The 23,728-nt window shown below is 44.7% G+C and overlaps 1 protein-coding gene across 1 annotated transcript in view; it reads left to right on the top strand.

Moving 5' to 3' along the window:
• The window catches only part of SHOC1 (shortage in chiasmata 1), a 123,761-nt gene that overhangs the window by 33,866 nt on the left and 66,167 nt on the right, over positions 1-23,728 (top strand). The window contains exons 6-11 of the mRNA XM_050943022.1: positions 1,728-1,890; positions 9,924-10,026; positions 10,977-11,127; positions 14,403-14,510; positions 15,605-15,734; positions 16,567-16,661. Coding sequence (XP_050798979.1) covers positions 1,728-1,890; positions 9,924-10,026; positions 10,977-11,127; positions 14,403-14,510; positions 15,605-15,734; positions 16,567-16,661 — 750 coding nt within the window. The remainder of the gene's footprint in view (positions 1-1,727; positions 1,891-9,923; positions 10,027-10,976; positions 11,128-14,402; positions 14,511-15,604; positions 15,735-16,566; positions 16,662-23,728) is intronic.

Genomic DNA, 23,728 nt, shown 5'->3' with positions numbered 1-23,728 from the left:
GTTCCAATGTGAAAGTGCAAAACTGATATTTTTAAATGTTCAGAACTTTAAAGTTACTGAAAGTGACTTCCTTTTTATGTTCCACAGAGATCTAAATTTGGAGTTAAATATTCCCCTTGCGGGCAATACTTCAGCTGTTTTGTGCCTCTGCAAGTGGAAAGCAGCCCTGAACTTGTCAGATCTTTCTTTAGAACTATTGTCCTTATGCTGGAGGTTGGTTGGCTGCCTTCTAGCAAGCTTGTCTTTGATCTGTGAGCAATCACAAACCTCATTCAAACTGTTGGACATGCTGGCCCCCTTCGTTCCATTCAGGCTATGAAGAAACAAATTACCGGACGTGTCCCTTTGTTTACTAATAGATGAAACAATGGAAGCCACTGCCCAAAGACTAGACAGAATGCAAAGACAGGGACTGGGGACTGATTTGATTGCAGCTATGTGTGTGTCTGTGGATATGTCTACACTACAATAAAACACCCATGGCTGGTCCAAGTCAGCTGACTGAGGCTCATAGGGCTTGAGCTGTGGGGCCATAAAATTGAAGTGTAGATACTCAGGTTGGGCCTGGGCTCTGGGACCCTCCATCATGGGATCTCAGAGTCTGGGCTCCAGCCAGAGCCCAAAAATCTACAGTGAGGTTGTATAGTCCCACAGCCCAGCTGCAGTTATTTTATTGCAGTGTAGACAAACCCTGTGTGAGTTGAAGCAGTCAGAAAGAGGCAATCAGCCAAGGCTGGACACAACACAGAGAGAGCAGAGAGAGAGACAGCTTTCTGGACGGCATGCTGACTGGAAAGAGACCTAGAATTCTGAGCAAGGAAATTGCCTCCAGTTGTTTGATTCATACTGTGGTCAGGGATATGGGTAGGATGACCAGTTGTCCCTATTTTATAGGGACAGTCCTGATATTTGGAGCATTTTCTACTTTAGGCGCCTATTACCCCCTGTCCTGTCCCGATTTTTCACACTTGCTGTCTGGCCACCCTAGATACAGGACTTTGTGTACATTATTTGTAAATAAACAGGATTGCATCAGAGAAATACCTGACTTCATCACCATTTTCTCCTCCTAACAGAAACAACTCATAGTGCTGAATATTGGCTAACTGCTCAGGATAAAAAATATAAAAGTATGAACGAACAGGGACCTTATCCGATAACTAAGGCCCATAATTTGAAGTATCTTAAAATGAGTACAGTCTGATGTTCCGTACTTCAGCATTTTAAATGTTTTCTTGATTTTTAAATAAATCCACTGCTGTTGCCAAATTTTAAGAGTGGGAGGGGTAAATTTTATGTTGTATCTATATATACGCATGATACTGTAGAGATGAAGGACATAAGAGTACTTCATTACCAGCAAAGGGAATACAGTACCGAGACACTGGTCTCATTTATATGTGTAAATTACCCAACAAAACCCTGTTTGTAAAGTTTATCTGACAGATGCTAGTACACAAATGAAGAAGTGATTAGAAAGAAATCTTGTTAGTATATGCTTTTTTAAAAATAAGCCAGGGGTCTGGGAAATCAGTGCTTGTCAAATGAAATATAAATAAGGTCACTTTAAGATTCTAAATGAGCTTTACAAACAGTGAACATTTAAAATAAATTTTAAAAGTGCAAATACTTAGCTGTCCTTTTGCACAATTTTAACTGTTTAGATTTTTCTTTATCCCTTTTACATTTCTTGCTATTGTATTATTATTTTTCTTATTTCTTTCAAGATTTATATATTGCAGATGACCTTGTTTTTGTTGATAATTTGGAAGAATATCGTAAACAACTACCTACTCTGCATACCCTCTTGGCTAGACTAAAAATTTTCTTAGTGAGGGATCCCCTCTTAAATTCTAAAGGACAGATTTTGACTGAAGAGAAACTTTTCAGGTACTTGCAAAGTTGTTATATACTTTTGAACATAAAACCTCTCCTCTTGTATGTATGTGGATCATAAGTGTGATTAATATTGCCACTTTAACATCTTAACTCATGTTATTTCATTATGGATTTTGTTCAGCTGTGATTTCTTTATAATTGTAATGAAATAAGATATGTAATTGGTTTAAAAACTTAATCTCTTTGTAATGGAAAGAAGAATGTGTAGGATGGAGGTTAAATACATTGTTAAAGAAAATAGAATAAGAGAGGCAATATGATTTTTAGGGCCCTACATGTCTGATTGTTCTTGTGGGGTTTTTTTAAATACAGCTTGAAGTGCTGAAATAATGTTCAGCTTTAAAAGAACCCACTCCTCCTTAATCAGTCAAAACTCCCACTGAGTTAAATAGGCAGGATTTGGATTTGTGCCTGCATAAAGTTAATTGCAGAATCGAGATCTTAACTTGATGTTTAACTTAAACAAAACAAAACAAAACAAAAAAAGAAAGGTAGGACAGTATGCAAAACTTATCCAGATGACTATTAAATACTCTTCATTTACCCACCAAATTATCTGAAATTGTTCATTAGCTAGTTTAATGTTTTGAACTTTTTAAATAATAATTTTATTTATGAAATACTCAACTTTCCTGAGACAAAGCACTGATCAAATAATTAAAATGCTCCATGATTAAGAAAATATTATAGGCCTATTATTAAGGTTTTCCAATACTCCTCATTATAAGACCTTGTTTTCAGTTGCTTGTATCTTTGTCAAACTTCAGCCATTTGGGCTGAAACATTCCATATCAAAGTTTCTGCCTTGGGCTGTTTATTTTTGCAAATGTTTCAGCCAGAATGGTTCACCTGTTTCTGAGAACAAGGCTAGGGAAAATGTTTGTTTGTTTGTTTGTTTGTTTGTTTGGTCCACATTGAAAAATTCAGGGATATGAAATTTGGCAGGGGGGTTGCCTTTGTGCCAAGGATGTGTCTTTTGTCATCCCCACGAATATCTGCACAAATTTGGCTGAGTTATAAGCCTTTGAAAAATCTCAGTTCACACATGCTAAGTAGAGCTTTGCAGCTCAATCATGCTGATATGAAAGAGGTCTGAGGGGTGGATCTAAAGGCTCCAAGCCTGCTGATGAAATGTGGGTGTCAATATGCTATCACATGATGGAATTTCCATTTTTTTCAGTTAGATTTTTTTTTTAAAAAAGCAATCAAATTACACACTCAAAAAACTATAATATAATTATTAGTAAGATTGCAAAGGCAAGCACCTAAAGTTTAGGAAATACCAGAATTAAGGTAGCTTGTTCAGCTGTAATTCAACCCCCCTTTGCAGATGCAATATCGTACAATCTTTTTCTGTAGGACCCATGCCTCAGTGCACATGATAGCCCTCTCTGGCAATAAATCAGGGTTGTGTAATGAAGGAGAATGTTGTCGGCAGGAACCCTGCCTCATTTCCTGTAGAAGTTGGAAGATGTGTAGTGAATGAGGCAGGAGACTGCAAGAGGAAAAAGGATGGCCTTTTAGTTAAGTCAGTTGAATGCTGCCCTAGAGACCTTGACTCTATCCCAGTCACTGCCAAAGAGTTCCTATGTAATGCTAGGCAAGTCTCTTAAACCAAACTTTTCAGGAATAGTCACTAGTTGTGTGTTCCTCGTTTTCTGTGTGCTCAGCTTGAGACCCAGGGGTCTGATCTACAGAAGGGCTGAGCATTTACAGCTGGAACTGAAGTCAGTGGGAACTGTGCTTTGAGCACATAAAATGCTATATGATCCTAAGTAATCTGAAAAGTCATGTCCTAGGCATCTCAGATTGGGCATCCAAAGGTAGTAGATTCTTTTGACCTTAAACCTCTTTGTGCCAGATTTTTAAACATATTTATGTGCATCAACATGCAAACAGGTACCTAGTGGAATTTTCAAAAGCACGTAGGCACTGCGTTCCCATTGATGCCTCAGTTCCCCATTTGTAAAATGGGGATAATAATATTCCCTTATCTGACAGAGTGTTGTGAAAATTAAGTCATTATTCTGATGAACAGTACAGGAAGATAAGAATGGCTATACTGGGTCAGACCAAAAGTCCATCTAGCCCAGTATCCTGTCATCCAACAGTGGCCAATGCCAGGTGCCTCAGAGGGAATGAACAGAACATGTAATCATCAAGTGATGTATCCCCTGTCACCCATTCCCAGTTTCTGAGACGAATACAGTAACTCCTCACTTAAAGTCCTCCCGGTTAACGTTGTTTCGTTGTTACATGGCTGATCAATTAGAGAACATGCTCGTTTAAAGTTGTGTAATGCTCCCTTCTAACATTGTTTGGCAGCCGCATACTTTGTCTACTGCTTGCAGGAAGAGCAGCCCCTTGCAGCTAGCTGGTGGAGGCAGGGGCGGCTCTATGTTTTTTGCCGCCCCAAGCACAGCAGGCAGGCAGCTTTCGGCAGTGCGCCTGTGGGTGGTGCGCTGGTCATGTGGATTTGGGAGCGTGCCTGTGGTAAGTCCGCCAGTGGCGCGCCATCGGCGTCCCCGCCACCAAATTGCCGCTGAAGCTGCGGGACCAGCAGGGACGTCCTGCAGGCACACCACTGAAAACCACCTGCCTGCTTCCCTCACAGCAACGGGCAGGCCGCCCCCTGTGGCTTGTCGCCACAGGCACGTGCTTGCTGCGCTGGCACCTGGAGCCCCCCTGGGTGGGGGCTTGGAACCAGGGTGGACCCACAGCCACCTATCAGCTGCCCCATCAACTCCCCACTCCCTTAAGTTCCCTGTGCAGCAGCTGCCTGCAGTTCCGCTGTGTCCCTCCCCCCACTGCGATGTGCTGCTCCTGCCCTCTACCATGGAGCTGCTCCCCGAGACTCCTGCTTGCTGTGCCAGGGGGGAGGGAAGGAAGAGGGGGGCTAATGTCAGGGTGTCCCCCTCCCCCCTGCTCCTGCACCCCGCTTTCTCCATCTTCCATAGAGCAGGGCTCAGGACAGAGGGAGCTTGCAGCAGCTGCGGTCTCAGCAAGCTGATCTAATTAACAAGGCAGTGTACTTAAGGGAAATGCACATATCTCCCTCCATTCCTGCTGCCTTGCACAGTGAGCGAGTTAACCCTTGAGGGCTCAGCCAATTGCTAGTTCATCATTTAGCAGAAAGGGAAATATCCCACCCTCTGACTCCTCCACTTCAACCAAGCTTCACAATCATCATCACTTATCAGAGGGGTAGCCGTGTTAGTCTGGATCTGTAAAAGCAGCAAAGAATCCTGTGGCACCTTATAGACTAACAGACATTTTGGAGCATGAGCTTTCGTGGGTGAATACCCACTTCGTCAGATGCATGTGGTGGAAATTTCCAGGGGCAGGTATATATATGCAGGCAAGCTAGAGATAATGAGGTAGTTCAATCAGGGAGGATGAGGCCCTGTTCTAGCAGTTGAGGTGTGAAAACCAAGAGAGGAGAAACTGATTTTGTAATTGGCAAGCCATTCACAGTCTTTGTTTACTGTGTACCAGTATTAAATTGTTTGTTTAAAACTTATACTGTGTGTATATATACATGTATAATATAGTCTTTTGTCTGGTGAAGAAAATTTCCCTGGAACCTAACCCCCTCATTTATAGTAATTCTTATGGGAAAATTGGATTCACTTAACATCATTTTGCTTAAAGTTGCATTTTTCAGGAACATAACTACAACTTTAAGTGAGGAGCTACTGTCATTCTGTCTTCAGAGCAACGTTTGAATAGTGTGCAGTAAATAAGGCCGGAGGCCACCCACTGAACAATAAGAAAACAAAATATCAAATAGCTATTCAGTGAGGCAATCGGTTCCATGCACTGAATAAGGTTGGGGGTACTGTGGAAAAAATACTAGTAAAAATAGTCATTAAAGACTATGTGAATGGATATGCACAAAGGGACTTAATTAAGTTTGCACATTCCTAACTTTTGAGTGCTTGACTTTGCAAACTAAATAATGCAATGTAGTTTTAGCCATGTTGGTCCCAGGATATTACAGAGATAAGGTGGGTGAGGTAATATCTTTTATTGGACCAACTTCTGTTGGTGGGAGAGACAATGTTTTGAGTCACACAGAGCTCTTCTTCAGGTCTGGGAAAGGTACTCTGACTGTCACACCTAAATGCAGGGTGGAACAGATTGTTTAGTTTAAGTAGTTAGCACATACATTGATTTAGCTGTGATGCTTGGAGTGCTTTTCCCAGACCTGAAGGAATGCTATGTGTAGGTCAGAGCTTGTCTGCTTCACCAACAGAAATTGGTTCAACCTAAATAATGTTCTTTTAACAGATTGTGTGTGTGTATATAAGAATATAAAGTACTAAAAAGCAAAACCAACAGAACAGAGTCATTACAAATGGAGGGGAAGTGAGTTACACAAGTTCTGACAATGTTCAAGAGAAAATATATGTGGGGAAAAAATACTTGAGCCAATTTTTTTTAAGAAGTGAGGAGGAAGAAGATGAAGGAACAATTTCCAGACTCTAGCAATTGCTGACAAAAAAGCTAGAACGCTCTCTGACTTGAAGTCCAATGAAGAAACCCCTAAAAGGCAGGTGGTGTTATGACATAGATATATCCACCAAGCTAATGCTTAAGAAAGAGACCTTTCACACAGGAGGTGTCAAGAAACATCACTCTCTCCTTTCAGTGGTATGATAATTGTTCTGGAATTTATATCAGTGGAGCTTATGAATACAGTTTCAAGAAAGCAATTACATTGATATTTGGAAAAAATAATGGCATCAGTATTTCCTGTTGCCATACTAGGCATTATTATTATGCATAACAGTTAAGAAAAAGTCTTTGTTACCATAAATAAATGAAACCAGCTAAAGATTAATCAAATGGCTGTCACCAGTCAGGGTTCAAATCTGCCCTCCAATATGTCTACTTTGGGATACATCATTACATACCTTGTTTTTTCTTTTAATTCAGTGAAACTTTCTCAAACGGATCTAAGTCTGGCTTACATTTGTGCAAATACAGATTTGTACATGCACTTATTAAATGCTAACTGTACATGCAGACATATAGACTTACATGCACAAACTGTTTGTTGAAATTGGATTTTCCTAGGCAAATCCAATCACCTATGTGTTCACGAGTGTTAGAATTTATTATTTGCATGCACTGCTGATAGTACCTGAAAAATGCACTTAAAGGTGTTAGCACTTGAAAACTGTGCAAGCAGATGTTTGTGCATACAGAATTGCTTGTACGGAAATGGAGATAAAGTTTTAAAATTTGTCCCTAATTTTTTTTAAAAAGGTGTTCATGACTAAGGCTATGATTTTGTAATAGATATTTTCAGTAAAAGTCGCAGACAGGTCACGGGCAGTAATGAAAAATTCACATGACCTGTCCCTGACTTTTACTAAAAATATCCATAATAAAATGAGAAGCCTTGGCAGCTGCAGGTAGGCTGGGAGCTCCAGGGGCCCCTGCCACCCATGGGGGCCCTAAGCTCCAGGGTCCCCCTCTGCTGGCGGCTCCCAGCTGCGGGGGTCCCCCTGCCTTCTGTGGTTGCCGGGAACTCCAGGGTCCCTCCTACAGGAGAGCTGTGGGGGTCCCTCCTCTCACTGGCAGCGGTGGGGAGCAGCAGGGGTCCCCCCTGCTGCTTGGGGTGGCATGGAGCAGCGAGGGTCCCCTCAGCTGCCTGGGGAGTCAGGGAGCAGTGGGGGTCCCCTGCCTCCCACCGCAGCCAGGAGCTGCAGGGGTCCCCCCTGCCACCCGCAGTGGCTGGGAGCGCAGGGGATCCCCGTGGTGGCTGGGAGTGGTGAGGATCCCCCTTGCCACTCAGGGTGGCCGGGAGCTACATGCCACCAGTGGCGGCAGGGGACCCTGCAGCTCCCAGTCGGGGCTGGCTGAAGTCTTGGAGGTCTTTCGAAGTCACGGAATCCATGAACGTCCATGACTGAATTTCTGCCTTATTCATGACACACACACATCTCTGTTGGGCAAGAGGATTCAATCCTTTTTTGTAGTTCTAGATAATATAATAATATGTGTATCTTAAGGTGTATATATCGGGCCTTCGGTCTTTATAAAATCTTTCCAGTAGTTTACTAAATTGCTGGAATTTCAGCATCTTATAGTGATAGTATACCACCAATATATACATATAAGTATACATATACCATACTAACACATATATTGTACAATCAGCTACAGTATTTTATTTCACAGAGTTAAGGACACCTGTGGTTATATCTGAGAGTATAATCTCTAAAAGAACGTGCAGTTTAGTTACAATTCATCTTTCATTTGTATGGAATCTAAATCTAAAATGTAATCCAATAGCCACCATAATTCATGTCTGATTCATAAAATTTACTAATCTTATTATATAAGCAGATCCATTTATACTTGTTCACACTGACTATATGAAACCTACACTTGCTAAAATATAGTATGTCATTTCTGCTGCTTATTTTTTAAATGATGCTCTGAGAAGTAAGGATTAATAAAAACCCCCTCCATAAATAAAAGAGGTTCTTCCTCTGGGAAGGAATTCATCCCCAACAGCTGGAGAGAGAGATCTTTGCCTCAGTTACTAGATGTCCTCGCCCTTAAAGTGTTTGTGTTTATATGTGTTCCTTTTTCCTTCTCCTTTCCAATGCTGACTGGGAGGAGTTTTCAACACCATTCTGTCTCTTGTCCCTGGCTGAGCTCCTAGATGTGACATTCAGATTGTGTGAGCGGTCAGTTTCTTTCTCAACTATCTCCACTGGAAATATACTGCCAAAAATGTAGAAAGCAAAGGAGGAGGGCAACCGGAGGCCAAGAGCTGGTATGGAGGCATGGAACCTTTGTGTGGACGGCACTGGCCTCCTACTGATCCAAACAGTTTGCTGGCAGTCCGAGCAGCTCGCTCCACCTGGGGAATAATGCTTCCTCCGTGGAACAGTTGGGGAGAAGTATCCACAAAGGAGAGCCATCCTTTACTCAGGCAAACTTCCACTGAAATTAAAACCAAATAAAATCTCAGGATTTGGGCTTTAGTGATTTATATTCTTAAATCAAAATTATTATTTCTGGGAGGTAGTGGTGCCCCACTATTGGTGAGGAAGTGTACTCCCTGAACAATGGTGCATTTCACAATCATAAAGCCTTTAAAGACAAGGCACTGGGAAGTGACTCTATGCACTGTCTCCTGCTTCCTGCAGTACTTCACAGAGCAAGTGTTAATCCAGTTTTCCTTTTTATTTCTTTTGTATTTTAAAAGCCTATCAGTTCACCTTTGAAGAACATTGTTAGATTTTAATTTTATTTACTATTAAACATACTCTGACTTATTTCATTGCATTAATACATACACTGATTCACAGAAAGAAAAGTAAAAGTTTAAAAAAACTGAAGGATTCAAGAAATTTTGATTTGTACAAAATCATAAAAGCTCTTCATACAATAGAAAATGTTTGGTAAGAAAATAAGATTCTACAATCCTGCAATGTAAAGTAATTTCAAATGACTGGGGAGTTTGAATGTTGTGACAATGTTTAATTCTACAGCTGGTCTATCCTAAAAAATGCAGAGATCTTATAATATTAAATTTTTCTCCTCTGTACATAATTTAGCAATTCTTGGATAGTATATGAACAGGCATCGTGTCAGATTAATGTTCAAATTATTACAACATGCCTTAATTGTTTTTCTAGAAAATTATAGGTGTTTTAATCATTTTTCTGACTTGTATTGTCATGAAGGTTACTATTAAAATTTTGCATCATGAATATAAACCAACAAACTAAAGAGAAGTCACTTGTGCTATTTTAGAGACTAACAAATTTATTTGAGCATAAGCTTGCATGGGCTAAAACCCACTTCATCGGATGCATGCAGTGGAAAATACAGTAAGATGAATGAATACATCCGATGAAGAGTTTTAGCCCACGAAAGCTTATGCTCAAATAAATTTGTTAGTCTTTAAGGTGCCACAAGTACTCCTCTTTCTTTTTGCTGATACAGACTAACACGGCTACCACTCTGAAACTTGTGCTATTTTGCTGATCTTTTAATAGGGAATGTTTGACTTTCCAAAGCAACGCAGAGACACACGAAAATGAAAAAGAACTACATGTAGTTAAGGAAATTTTTTGTCGAATGTCTTTAAAGGATGAGGAGGTATTATAAATAAGTTTCATCCCAGTGATTTTAGTGACTGCTGCTTAATACACTCGTCAATATATGTACCTGTCTTCTGACTTAAAAGTGACTTGTAATCACTTTAACAGAATTCCCTTAATTTTTGCAAACTGCCAAATGCCTCCATTAGCCAAGATAAAAAAAGAGAGTATTTGTTTAAACCAGTTTTTTTGGTTTTATATTTTTGGAGGCCTGTGATAGGAAGCCGCACTTGGGGTGTCTGTTTCTGCTATGATCAGATGCACCAGCACATGCTAGATTGGTGACATCCGATCAAAAGTGGAAACCAAGTGGAGAAGGATCCAACCTTTGTGTATATGTCTTGGGAGGGTGTGTGGAGGGGGAAGGGAAGATTCAGGCAAATGCCTTTTTGACTATTATGCTCTGTTTTGCAACACTTTAAAAATAATATTTCTTACAGTTTGAGGCACATTATGTTTCTACAGAGGCAGAAGGGCACTGGGGAGAGCAGAGTAGATGTATCATTGAGGGGGTGAAGGAAGTACTCAGGGAACGTGCTGAGTAGCAGGACTAATTAAACCTAATTCAAGTATTTATATCTGGTGCTTCTTCAGCACAGTCACACCATGGTGCAAAGGGAAAGTGAGGGTATAGTCCTGCTCTGACACCATACCGACAAGAGGAGGCAGTATGTCAGCACTGCCTGTAGCACTAATCAGTTCCTCCAGTTATTTTTTACACCAGTACTACACTTGACTTGGTCTTTTTTTTCCCTGTGAATGAAAGTTATTTATTTTAGTCTGATTTCTTTTTCCCGTGAATTCAACCCTCTTTCTACTCTTAAGCCATTCTTGGTGTATATTTCTGCAAACTATTTAAAAATAAAGTCAAAATTAAATAGTAAAAGCAAAAAATCACAAATTTAAACCTTACCTATCCCAGTGTTACTGTATTTATTATTTTTTCAGTCATTAATGCTGCCTGTTGAGTTGGAATCCAACGAGACAACAAACTTCAGACAGAAAGTTGAGATTCCATCGTGCTTGGAACTGAAAGAGTTGTTAAAATTAGCACCAGAAATTATAGCAGATGAAAGCAGAATTGAAAAGAAAATCAAAGGTGAGAATTGTTTTCTTGATATGTTGGGCCCAATTCTCCTCTCATTTGCACAGATTTCACACCATTATCTTTTTAACTCCATTATCTTCTCTTGAATTACTACTGATTTAAACTAGTATAAATCAGATGAGAATAAGGCCCATTCTGTGTATGAAATTATGGAAAAGGTTTGGCATGTCAAATTTCAAAGTATTAAAGTTTCCTGTAAGCAGCCAAAAGGAAGTGAACTCTTATGTACTGTACACCTCAATTCAGGCCCATGTTATTTCAGAATTAGATATTGTTATTGAGGTGGAAGAGTGTTTTCTAATGACAATAACTGAATAGGTAAGCCAAGCTAAGATGAATTATTTTTGACATCCCAGAGTAGTTTACAATAATTCATGCAGTATAGTCACTCCATATAAGTTGTCTATAACATTATACGGGCAGCTGGTAACAGCCTCTGTATTTACTTTGACTACCATCTCTATTTCAAAATATTCTTATGACCTTTTCTTTGAGACGTTCTCCCACCTCCATTGTTAGCAGCAGACCTTTGATATTGGTAGCCTGAGAGTTATTCCCCTGTTGAAGTGCCTTTTCTTTATCCCATGAAACTCCATTTGCATTTTTCTATTAAACTTTTAAAAATACTTACTTTGTTCTCTTTTGTTCCTCAGGAAAATTTTGGCAGCCTGCCCAATAATAACTAAAAATACAAATATTCTGTAGGCTGCCAAAGTAGCAGTGGCAGATGATACTGTATTGTGAATACCAAAGCAACTGTAACGATGGTGTGGAAGTAAAAAATGGGCTGGGTTCCATATCCCTCTGGACCTGGCCCATGACCCCAGTGCTCTGTGTGCCGCATGGGACAGAAACCCACCACCTCTTGATTGGTGGGAAAGAGAGCTGGGCCAGCTTCTCCCAGAGCAACCCCCGTCACTTGACCAGTGATCCATTTCCTCCCCACCTTCCAGGAGTACCATATAGAACAGATGTCCCTAGTCTCACACCATGGAGAGAACGAGCCAGCTGGGTTCCCCCTACCACTACCCCCAGAACCCAGTGGTCCATCACTTTCTTGGTTAACAGCTTTCTCCTGCTGCCAGCTAACCTAGTTAAGCCTTAGTCCTTTAGCTCCAGTGGTGCTAGCCTGTGTTACAGTGCTGGAAGTCTAGGAGTCGAACCCTGCTCGTGATATGGGGATGGTGCATTTGTACATCACAGAATTATTTTTTCATCTTTTTCCTTTAAAAAAATAACTCTAAGAAATAACCCACAAAAATGAAAAAGAACTGCATGAAGTTAAAAACTAGTATAAATATGCCATTTAAAGAAAGTTATTTAGGTTGCAAAATCAAGAACTTGAAAGTTAGGAAATACCAAAATTAAGGTTACCTGTGCAATTTAATTTTGTGTATGTATTATGGTACTGTCAAATTACATAATCTCAGGCTGTTTTTTCCCCACGAAATCACTGCCTTATTCAGTGCAAAGGATCAATTCACATAGGGATAGAATTATAGTTGTACGAGCAACCATAAATCTGGAATTTCCTAACTTTTCAGTCCTTGACTTTGCAACCTAAACAACATTTTTAATGCAATTTTTTTGTACATAATGTACATAATGTACATAATAGTGCATTGTATAATCTACCAAACACAAATAAACTATTTTATTACTATAAACATTTGATTTTCTATATTTGTCAACTAATTGTAATTTTCACAATTGTACATACAAGCAAGTAAAAGAAAAATCAATATCTAAAGAATTAGATTAGAGAAACAAAATAATAAATAGTGATGACAGCACTTTCACAGTACAAATATATATATATAGCAAACTTTTGTCAATGCATGTTAAAACGTAATCTCAATTCCTGTACACTTCATGAGTGCTAAGTATTGTTGTTATTACTTACTATGCACATTAAGGTTCTCCTTCAAAAACTTATGGAAGGCCTGAGATCAGCGTCATAGAACACATCTAAGCAAAAAACAAAACAAAAATTAGTAAAATAACCTTCTGCAGTTTGTATTTCTGAGGCTTCTAGTGGCTAAGATAAAAACACTACAACCCTGCCATAGACTAATATTCTTCCCATATGTCTATCAAATGTTTACTATGAACTGAATAACATGATTATCAATTTAAATACAGATCGAGGAAAACTCTTTCTTGAACCTGCTGTTTCCCAGGATTCCCACTGCACATCTTATATCCTTCCTCCTCACATCAGAGCAGCCTTTCATACATCCCTAGATGGGGCAGTATGTATCTGCTCTGATTTGGAAGGTCTGTATTGCTATTTTCAGCCCTAGGAAGCTAGGACAGGACATGGAAGAACTCTCTCTCTCTCAAAAAAAAAAGCCCTTTACCAGGAATCAACAACATCTGTCTAGAATTTGGATTGGCATTTTAAAGCATTAGCTTTTATCGCTAAATAAAAAAACAAATAGACATTCAGTGAAATTGAAAAGTGACATACAAAGCTGATAAAAGAAATAATTTTTCACACAGAATACAGTTAACCTGTGATATTTATTGTCAAGGGGTGTAATTTAGGCCAAGATCTTAGCAAGTTTCTAAAAAGGATTAGATATTTATATGGATAACAAGAATATTCAAAGTCATAATAGTAAATATTAAAAAAGAAGAGTTTTGGAAGAATCAGAAACCCTGTGGCTTTTCAGGATTAGTGTTACACCTTCAGTGACACTGCACAGTTTTTAAATCAGTGCTTGTGGCAGTAACTTACCTGTACAGCCATGGAGACTGTGGCTGTGGTCTCAACTTGGCCAGAAAAACTGACTATTTAATTCATTTTGGCAAATGAGAGAATTAAAAAGGGGTTTATTTTAGCTCAGAAAGTAGAAGCTCGTGCTTTTAGGTCCAGGGGTCATCTGCTGACAAGCCACCCATGGGAGTGGTGTTCCATGAGTTAGGAGGAAATTTTCCTTAAGGACAGGTTATTTCACTTCTTGCTAATACAGGGTTTCTTGCATCTTCCTCTGAAGCAGCTGGTACTAATCACGGTGAGAGACAGGATATGGGACTAGATGGCCCACTTGCCTGATCACATATGGCGATTGCTATGGTCTTATGAACACCTTCTTCTGTTTTCCTAGTAACTGATGGTAACTGCAGTACATTGTATTGATAAATTCAAAATGATAATGTGGGATCAATAAAAACAAACAAAGAAAACATTGTTCAAGAAACAGCTTTGAGGAAAAAAGGAAATAAATGGTTATCATTTGTGGCACCTTTTTATCTCCTTTCAGATCTTACTGCAAATATTACAAATGAAATAGAGATTTCAAAATACTGTCCCACAATGGAAGAGGTTTGTTTCAATCAGAGCAGAAATCCACTGGAATGCAGTGAGGCAGGTAGGAAGTGCTATATAAGCAAATCCAGTGGTGGTTGTTAAGAACTATGATTCTCTGATTATCCATATGTATTCCATTATTTGATGCACACATGTCCTGTGCATCTGAGATCAGAATCTGTGGCCAGAGGTGTCAGGTGGGCTGCACTTGTGCCCAGAGTGAGCTCGCACCCTAGGCTCACACCCCTCCTGAGTACATAAAGGGCAGAATGAGGCCAGTTGTTCTTCAGGTTTTTAACACCTGTGACTGCAAGACAGAACTGCATGCAACATCCTTACCTCTTTCATTTGTCTAGCTTTGTTTGTAACTAGCTTTTAGCTTAGTAAAAAAATTATAGGGAAAAAATTAAAACAAAAACAAAAACCAAGTTCCTCGCAAGCTAGAAAAATCAATAAACATGTCTGAAATTCATTTTACCAGCAAAAATAGGGCAGTAAATGTGACGTACAAGAGATTGTTTTGATTCCCGAATCTTGTTTGCATAGCTGATTAAAATTATAGGGTCTGATCTTGAAAGTGCTCTGCATATGGAACATCAATTGAAATTGAATTGATTTCAGTGGGAGTCTTCCGTGACAAGCATTTACAAGACTAGGACTGTAAGTAGCACTGAATTTTATTTGCAAATGAAACAATAATTGACTCCCTCAGAGTTTGAGGTATCTGAGTTGCAGACTTGCAGGTTTCACTGTGAATGTGAGTGATATTAGAACCATCACAAATTTAATTTGAAAGAGCCATTCCATCTAAGTAAGAGCTACATAACTGGGCCATGGCTGATCAACATTTAATTTAAAAAATGCCCCAAAATAATAGCTGGTGACTTTAAATTCTGAATGGTTGACTAGGTGTGCAGAGATTCCCGGAATCACATAGGAAGAGCAGTAAAAAAGTGTGACTTATGCATTACTATTACCTCTGTTGTCTAGATATTAAAGAACCACAATTTGGTCTTTATTGCTCAAGTGATAAAACATAAAATCTTCATAATAAATTTGAAACACAAAATGTAACTGGTGTCAGTTATGCATAAATATTTACATTTCTTTCACTTATATTTATGAAATGTGGTGTCATTTTTCTGCAATTCCCAGTTCGTTATGCTTTATATCCTCAATATGAAGTAGAAATACCACTAACTCCACCATGCAGACCACAAAGATCACTCGTGAATTCACTTCATGCAGGACTTCAGGCAGAACCTATTTCTCCTGTTGGTAACAGGTAAGTAAAAGTTTAATGAGAATACAACTGGTACAACCTCCTCCAAATTAGTGCAAAACTAGCTTAATTGGATTCTGTTAATTTATGGCTTCATTCAGTGAGATGTTCATTGCCAATAGTTTTGTCCATTGTGCATTTTGCCTTGGAGAGAAACATTACTCCAGGGAATACACCCTGTGCATGGTCTCAGTGCATGGAGCTTGAAAAGACCAAGAGAGTTGCTTTAAGGCTGGCCTCCTGTAAGGAGGTTTAATATCCTGAAGATCCAACTTCCTCCTTGGGGAAGGTGAGGACTCATGCCTCCATGGCAGTGAATCCTCCAAAGTCCTCAGCAGAGAAGCACCCAATGAGTACCTTGGCCGAGTGCTGGGGATACCCATGTGGCGACAGAAGTACCAGCAGGGCTGTTCCATGGCTGCTTTTCTGTGCTATTTGCTAGAGTAGCCTTCACAGTCTTAATATTCTCCCTCCACAGACATGGAAGGACTAAAGCATTCTCTTGACAGGGGACTTCAATCTCCCTCCCTGCCACCATGATCCACACTAGCTTCCCCTTGCTTGCCTCCAGCCCATTCAACCCCTCATCTTTTCCCCTCTTTGGGGAGTGGAACCACATTGGTCCTGCAGCCAGACAGCCCACTGCACACACAGAGGAGGAGGAAAGATGTCCCCAAATGAATCAGTAAGAGAAAGTAGAAGATTGGAGAGAAAGTAAATACTTTTGCAAAATTACTTTCTCTAAATGTATTACCAGAAGAAAGTTGATTTGAAAATCTAAAGCTATGATTTAAGCTTCTTACCACGTGTCTCCTTTTTGCTTTATTTGTTTTAGTATTCTGCTTACAGAGTCAACCAAGGAGTACTTAGAGTGCCTGGTGTGGCAGTCAGAAAAATACCAAAATGCTGTGAACTCTCTTTTGCTTGAAGGTAAGGAAGTATGAATTCTTCTTCGAGTGATTGCTCACATCCATTCCAGTTAGGTGTGCGCGCCGCGCGTGCACGTTCGTCGGAAACTTTTTACCCTAGCAACTCCAGTGGGCCGGCAGGTCGCCCCCTGGAGTGGCGCCGCCATGGCGCCCAATATATATCCCTGCCGGCCCACCCGCTCCTCAGTTCCTTCTTACCGCCGTGTCGGTCGTTGGAACTGTGGAGCGCGGCATAGCTGTCCTCCACGTCCCTAGCTCTCCTTGTTTTTCTATCGTTATCTCTATTGTAGTTGTTAATTAGACTGTTAGTTAGATAGTAGTAGTTAAGTGTTAAGTAGTTGTAAATAGTTTTTCGCCGGGGGCTTAGCCCTTCCCGGCACCCGGCACCGGGCTCATGCCTGGTTCGCCGGGCTTCAAGCAGTGTGCGGCCTGCAAGAAGCCTATGCCCACGAGCGACCCCCACGACGCGTGCCTGAAGTGCCTGGGGGAATCGCATAGATCCGACAAGTGCCGCATCTGCAAGGCTTTTAAGCCAAGGACTAAGAAGGAGAGGGATCAAAGGCTCCGGACTCTCCTCCTGGAGGCGGCACTTGACCCGGCGGCTTCGCAGGCCGTGATGTCGGCGCCGGCACCGGATCGCGCCGGCACCGAGAAGACTCCCCGGCACCGACCTTCTCCGGCACCGGGGACAGAGCCTAGGCCGTCGAAGTCCACTACTCCGGCCAGGCACACCCGAGTGGAGCGCCCGGCCTCAGTATCGGCCGCGGCGCCGCCGGCACCGTCGACTCCGGGCCCGGCGGGTCCGTCGAGTCCGGTGCCGCCAAGCTCCCCCATGACATCTGGGGTTGAGATAGTGGTGCCATCTACACCAGAGGCCTTCGCCTCGGCACGGGACCTCATAGCCCTGACCGAGCCCACGCAGCTACCACCCCCGGTACCTCCGGTGCGGGTTGTGTCCAGAGGCAAGCCTATGATGTCGGCACCGTCCCGGGACTCTCGTTCTCGCTCCAGGTCCCGACGTCAAGGTCGCTCCAGATCCCGCCGCCGCTCGCAGTCCCGGCACCGCTCCCCTCAGCGGTACCGGTCGCACTCGCGGCGCCGGTCGACACCGAGACGATCGCGGTCGGACTCCAGCCGCCGTTACCGGCACCGCGAGTCCAGGAGCCGATCCAGACGTTCGCCGCACCGGTCGACCTCCCGGCGCCGAGCTGGTGGCAGGTCCCGGTCCCGGTCGACCTCCCGGTACCGAACCGGTGGCAGGTCCCGATCCCGGCACCGAAGCGGCGCCCGGTACCGATCCAGATCCCGGCACCGTGGCAGAACTCGGTCCCGCTCCCGGCACCGTTATGACTCCCGGCACCGGTCCCCGGCACCGAGACGATCGCCCGTGCCGGCCCGCGCGGACCATTACCATCCAGGGTCCGCTCCGCCATGGCCCTCGAGGCAGCCGTCCGTGTCTTCGCTGGCGGACAGTGGCTACGCGCTGGGCACCGACCGGCAGGCGGCGCTGTTCAGCGAGCCTCCACAGCAGGACGCAGCCCCACAGCAATGGGGTTTCTGGACACCCTGGGCGTATCATCAGGCCCAGGGCCCCCAACAGCTCCCTGCTAGGCCGCCGACTGCAGAGCGCAGGGCACCTGAGGCCTCGTTGTCTCGCCCCCCTCCCTCCCCGGATGGGGAGGAAGGATCCAAGCAACAGGACTCCACTTTGGCTCCTGAGGCAGAGGCGAGGGCCGAGGGAGACCCCCCTTTAGACACCCTCTTGCCGGGGGTCTCCTCATCTTCTTCCCCTGATGAAGCGGTGGCTGGGACCTCCTCCAACAGCCCCCCCCCGCTGGACCTCAGGGCGCACCAGGACCTCCTCCGGCGAGTAGCCCAAAACCTGAGTCTACAAGCCGAGGAGGTCTCGGAGGTAGAGGACCCTATTGTCACCATCCTCTCCGCAGACGCTCCCACCAGGGTCGCCCTGCCGTTCATACGGACCATCCAGGCCAACGCCACCACCATCTGGCAGTCCCCGGCCTCCATTCCTCCCACTGCGAAGGGCGTCGAAAGGAAGTACATGGCTCCTTCTAAGGGCTACGAGTACCTCCACGTACACCCGACTCCGTGTTCCCTGGTGGTCCAATCTGTCAATGATAAGGAGCGTCATGGCCAGGAGGCTCCAGCCCCCAAATCCAGGGAGGCTAGGCGGATGGACCTCCTCGGCCGTAAGGTGTACTCGGCGGGGGCGCTGCAACTCAGGGTCTCCAACCAACAGGCCCTGTTAAGTAGATACGCCTTTAACTCCTGGGTGGCAGCAGACAAATTCAAGGAGCTGTTGCCACAAGACGCTCGTCAGGAGTTTGCGGCCATTTTAGAGGAAGGCAAGAGGGTCGCACGCACGTCCTTGCAAGCCTCTCTGGACGCTGCGGATTCGGCTGCCCGTACCCTCGCGTCGGGTGTAACAATGCGTCGCCTCTCCTGGCTGCAGGTTTCCGGCCTTCCGCCGGAGCTCCAGCACACAATACAGGACCTTCCTTTTGAAGGCCAAGGGCTGTTTTCGGATAAGACAGACCCTAGACTAAAGAATCTAAAAGACAACCGCGTCATCATGAGGTCACTGGGGATGCACACTCCAGTGACGCAGCGCAGACCCTTCCGGCCGCAGCAACAGCAACAACAGCGCAGGCCGTATCTCCAGTTCCGCCAGCGGCAGGACCTTAACAGGCGCCGCGGCAGGAACGGAAGGCGCAGGCATTCGGGGAACCAAGGGGGCCAAAACCAAGGCTCCTCTAAGCCCCCGCCTGGTCCCAAGCCTTCATTTTGAAGGTGCGCCCGAGGGCGCAGTAACAGTTTCCCCATTGGATCCTTTCCCCCCGTTTTCCAACCGCCTTTCTTTTTTCCTCCCGGCGTGGTCCCTAATAACATCAGACCGCTGGGTTTTACGCACGGTGCAGTCGGGATACCGCCTGCAGTTTGTTTCATTTCCTCCTCCCCGCCCCCCTTCCTCGTCCCTCTTCAGGGACCCCTCTCACGAGCAATTCCTTCGGCAGGAGGTGCAGACGCTCCTCCGCAAAGGGGCTATAGAGGCGGTGCCGGAGAACGAGAAAGGCAAGGGGTTTTATTCCCGCTACTTTCTGATCCCCAAGGCCAAGGGAGGCCTCAGGCCCATCCTCGACCTGCGAGAGCTCAACAAGTACCTGGTGAAATTGAAGTTCCGCATGGTTTCCTTGGGGACCATTATCCCATCCCTGGATCCGGGAGACTGGTACGCCGCCCTCGACATGCAGGACGCGTATTTCCACATTGCTATCTGGCCACCCCACAGACGTTTCCTTCGCTTCCTTGTGGGGTCTCTGCATTACCAATTTGCAGTCCTCCCATTTGGCTTGTCCACGGCCCCGAGAGTGTTTACAAAATGCATGGCAGTTGTTGTGGCGCAGCTTCGGCGCAGTCGTATCCACGTGTTCCCGTATCTAGACGATTGGTTGATTCGGGGCACGTCGGAACAACAAGTCTGCAACCATGTCCGTGTGATCACCGACATGTTCGCCACTCTGGGCCTCTTGGTGAACACAGACAAGTCCACCCTGGCCCCCACACAAAGGGTGGAATTCATCGGGGCCGTCCTGGACGCCACTGTGGGCAGGGCCTTGCTGCCATTGCAGCGGTTCCAGGCCTTGTCGGCAATCGTGCAACGACTACAGACAGCCCCCCTGACGTCAGTGAGGACGTGTCTAACCCTGTTAGGCCACATGGCGGCCTGTACTTTCGTGACCAATTACGCTCGGCTCCGCATGAGGCCACTCCAGTTGTGGCTCATCAGTCATTACAGGCCGACAAGACAGCCACTAGATATGTTAATCACGATCCCCCAGAGGGTCTTAGATTCTCTCAGCTGGTGGCTGGACCAGTCAGTGTTGTGTGCGGGTCTCCCCTTCCACCCATCTCAGCCCTCGGTGTCCCTAACAACAGATGCCTCAGATCTCGGCTGGGGGGCCCACGCAGGGACCCTGAGGACGCAGGGCCTGTGGTCCCAGGAGGAGGTGGGGCTACACATCAACATGCGGGAGTTGAGAGCGGTCCGTCTTGCTTGTCAAACGTTCTGTCATCAGCTCCAGGGTCGTTGTGTCGCGGTGTTCACCGACAACACGACGACCATGTATTATATCAACAAGCAGGGCGGCACCAGATCCTCCTCCCTGTGCCACGAGGCGATACGACTCTGGGACTTTTGTGTAGCCCACTCCATTCACCTCATGGCTTCCTTCCTCCCCGGAGTACGGAACACGCTGGCGGATCGATTGAGCAGATCCTTCCTGTCACACGAGTGGTCCCTTCGCCCGGACGTCGCCCTCTCCATCTTCCGGAGGTGGGGTTATCCCCGGGTAGACCTCTTCGCGGCCAAGGGGAACAGGAAGTGCCAAGCGTTCTGCTCCTTTCAGGGCAGGGAACCCGGGTCGATAGCGGATGCCTTCCTCATCCAGTGGTCGACCCACCTGTACTATGCATTTCCCCCATTCCCGTTGGTCCACAGGGTCCTTCTGAAGGTGCGCAGGGACAGGGCTCATGTGATCATGGTAGCCCCGGCGTGGCCCAGACAGCACTGGTACCCCATGCTGCTGGACCTGGCCATAGCCGACCCAGTTCCCCTGCCCCTTCATCCGGACCTGATTACCCAGGAGCACGGGACCCTCTGTCACCCGGACCTGCAGTCGCTGCACCTAGCGGCGTGGCTCCTGCGTGGCTGACTGGCTCTGAGCTGCGCTGTTCCACGCCGGTGAGGGAGGTGCTCTTGGGCAGCAGAAAGCCGTCCACAAGGGCGACATATTTGGCCAAATGGAAGCGCTTCTCCTATTGGTGCGTGGAGAGAAATCTCCGCCCTATGGAAGTTTCAGTAGCCAACATCTTAGACTACATTTGGTCCCTCAAAGGGCAAGGTCTGGCCATATCGTCGTTACGAGTCCACCTAGCGGCTATCTCCACCTTTCACCCGGGTGCGGATGGTCACTCTGTTTTTTCCCACCCGACGGTGTCTAGATTCCTTAAGGGGCTGGAACGTTTATACCCTAACGTCCGTCCCCCTGCTCCAACCTGGGATCTTAACCTGGTGTTGTCCCGACTCATGGGGGCCCCCTTTGAGCCGTTAGCTACTTGCTCCCTGCTTTATCTCTCTTGGAAGACGGCCTTTCTAGTAGCTATCACCTCAGCTAGACGGGTGTCGGAACTCCGGGCTCTTGTGGTAGACCCCCCATACACGGTCTTCCACAAGGACAAGGTGCAGCTGAGACCACACCCTGCTTTTCTCCCCAAGGTGGTCTCAGCCTTCCACGTCAACCAAGAGATATTCCTCCCGGTTTTTTTTCCCGAAACCTCACTCCTCAGGCAGGGAGCAGCAGCTCCACTCGCTTGATGTCCGTAGGGCTCTCGCGTTCTACGTGGAGAGGACCAAGCCCTTCCGCAAATCCCCCCAGCTTTTCGTGGCAGTAGCGGACCGCATGAAAGGGCTTCCTATCTCCTCCCAGAGGTTATCCTCTTGGGTAACGTCCTGCATCAGGACCTGCTATGACTTGGCCCACGTCCCTACGGGCCGTGTGACTGCGCATTCTACCAGGGCGCAGGCGTCGTCGCTGGCTTTCCTCGCCCGTGTGCCCATCCAGGAAATCTGTCGGGCAGCGACCTGGTCATCGGTCCACACCTTCGCGTCCCACTACGCCCTGGTCCAGCAGTCTAGAGAGGATGCGGCCTTCGGATCTGCTGTGCTCCATGCCGCGACTTCTCACTCCGACCCCACCGCCTAGGTATGGCTTGGGATTCACCTAACTGGAATGGATGTGAGCAATCACTCGAAGAAGAAAAGACGGTTACTCACCTTTGTAACTGTTGTTCTTCGAGATGTGTTGCTCACATCCATTCCACACCCGCCCTCCTTCCCCACTGTCGGAGTCGCCGGCAAGAAGGAACTGAGGAGCGGGTGGGCCGGCAGGGATATATATTGGGCGCCATGGCGGCGCCACTCCAGGGGGCGACCTGCCGGCCCACTGGAGTTGCTAGGGTAAAAAGTTTTCCGACGAACGTGCACGCGCGGCGCGCACACCTAACTGGAATGGATGTGAGCAACACATCTCGAAGAACAACAGTTACAAAGGTGAGTAACCGTCTTTTCTGATATACTGAATCAATATAGAAGAGCTGTATGTGAAATATTACAACAACATATAGAATTTAATCTGGGAAGTGCTTGAAGAAATATATGCAGATATTTGAGGATACATTTTCAAAGTTTATAAAATGAATGTAGAATGCAAGGAATACAGCTTCTGTTTTCACACTAAAAATGTATCCCATTGTATCTAAGGTGAGATGTTTGATTTTTTCTTTTATATCAATCTTCTTGTAAGGCAGATAACTAGTTTGTCTTTCCACAGTGCTAGCTTGTATAAAATGACAGCTTTCTCCCAGTTTGAAAATCTTCAGTTCACCTCCTGAGAATTATTTTAATGGGTATAGTAATTTCTAAAACTCAGTAACAAAAACCAAACTTATAATATGCTCTGTTGAAATATCAATTTTTATTATAGAGTATGTTCTTATATTCAAATAATTTTTTAAAATCCATACTAATAAATTCCTTAGTGGAATCATATTCATGGAGAGCTAAGTTTCCAATGCCAAACGCACACATTAGAAAGTGGAATATGGAACCAAAACAACTAAGTCATAAATTATTTCTGACCCCAATGGTTAGTGTTAAGAAATAACACCAAAAGACTTCTGTGAGATAAGTGAGTTACATCCTCATTTGTAAAATAGTCTATTTACTATTTAGAGTTTTCAAATAATGATTATAATAGATGCTTGTAAGCATGGAAAGTAAACTCACAGATAATGAATAAATCTCGGATCATTTGTAATCCAGGTAATACAGGTTTATATCAACAGACTAGAGATATAATTACAGCTGGGGAATTGAACACAAAAAACAAGGTGAAAAAATGTACATTTTACTAAGCTATGTACGTGTTTCTTTCTTTGCTGTTCAGGTAAGTGATGATACTGAATTAGTAATGGAAAGATATACCAAGG

This window comes from Gopherus flavomarginatus, chromosome 3, assembly GCF_025201925.1.
Source record: "Gopherus flavomarginatus isolate rGopFla2 chromosome 3, rGopFla2.mat.asm, whole genome shotgun sequence".
Lineage (NCBI taxonomy): Eukaryota > Metazoa > Chordata > Testudines > Testudinidae > Gopherus > Gopherus flavomarginatus.
The sequence above is the reverse complement of the archived record's forward strand: the minus strand, read 5'-3'. Positions and strand labels throughout refer to the sequence as shown.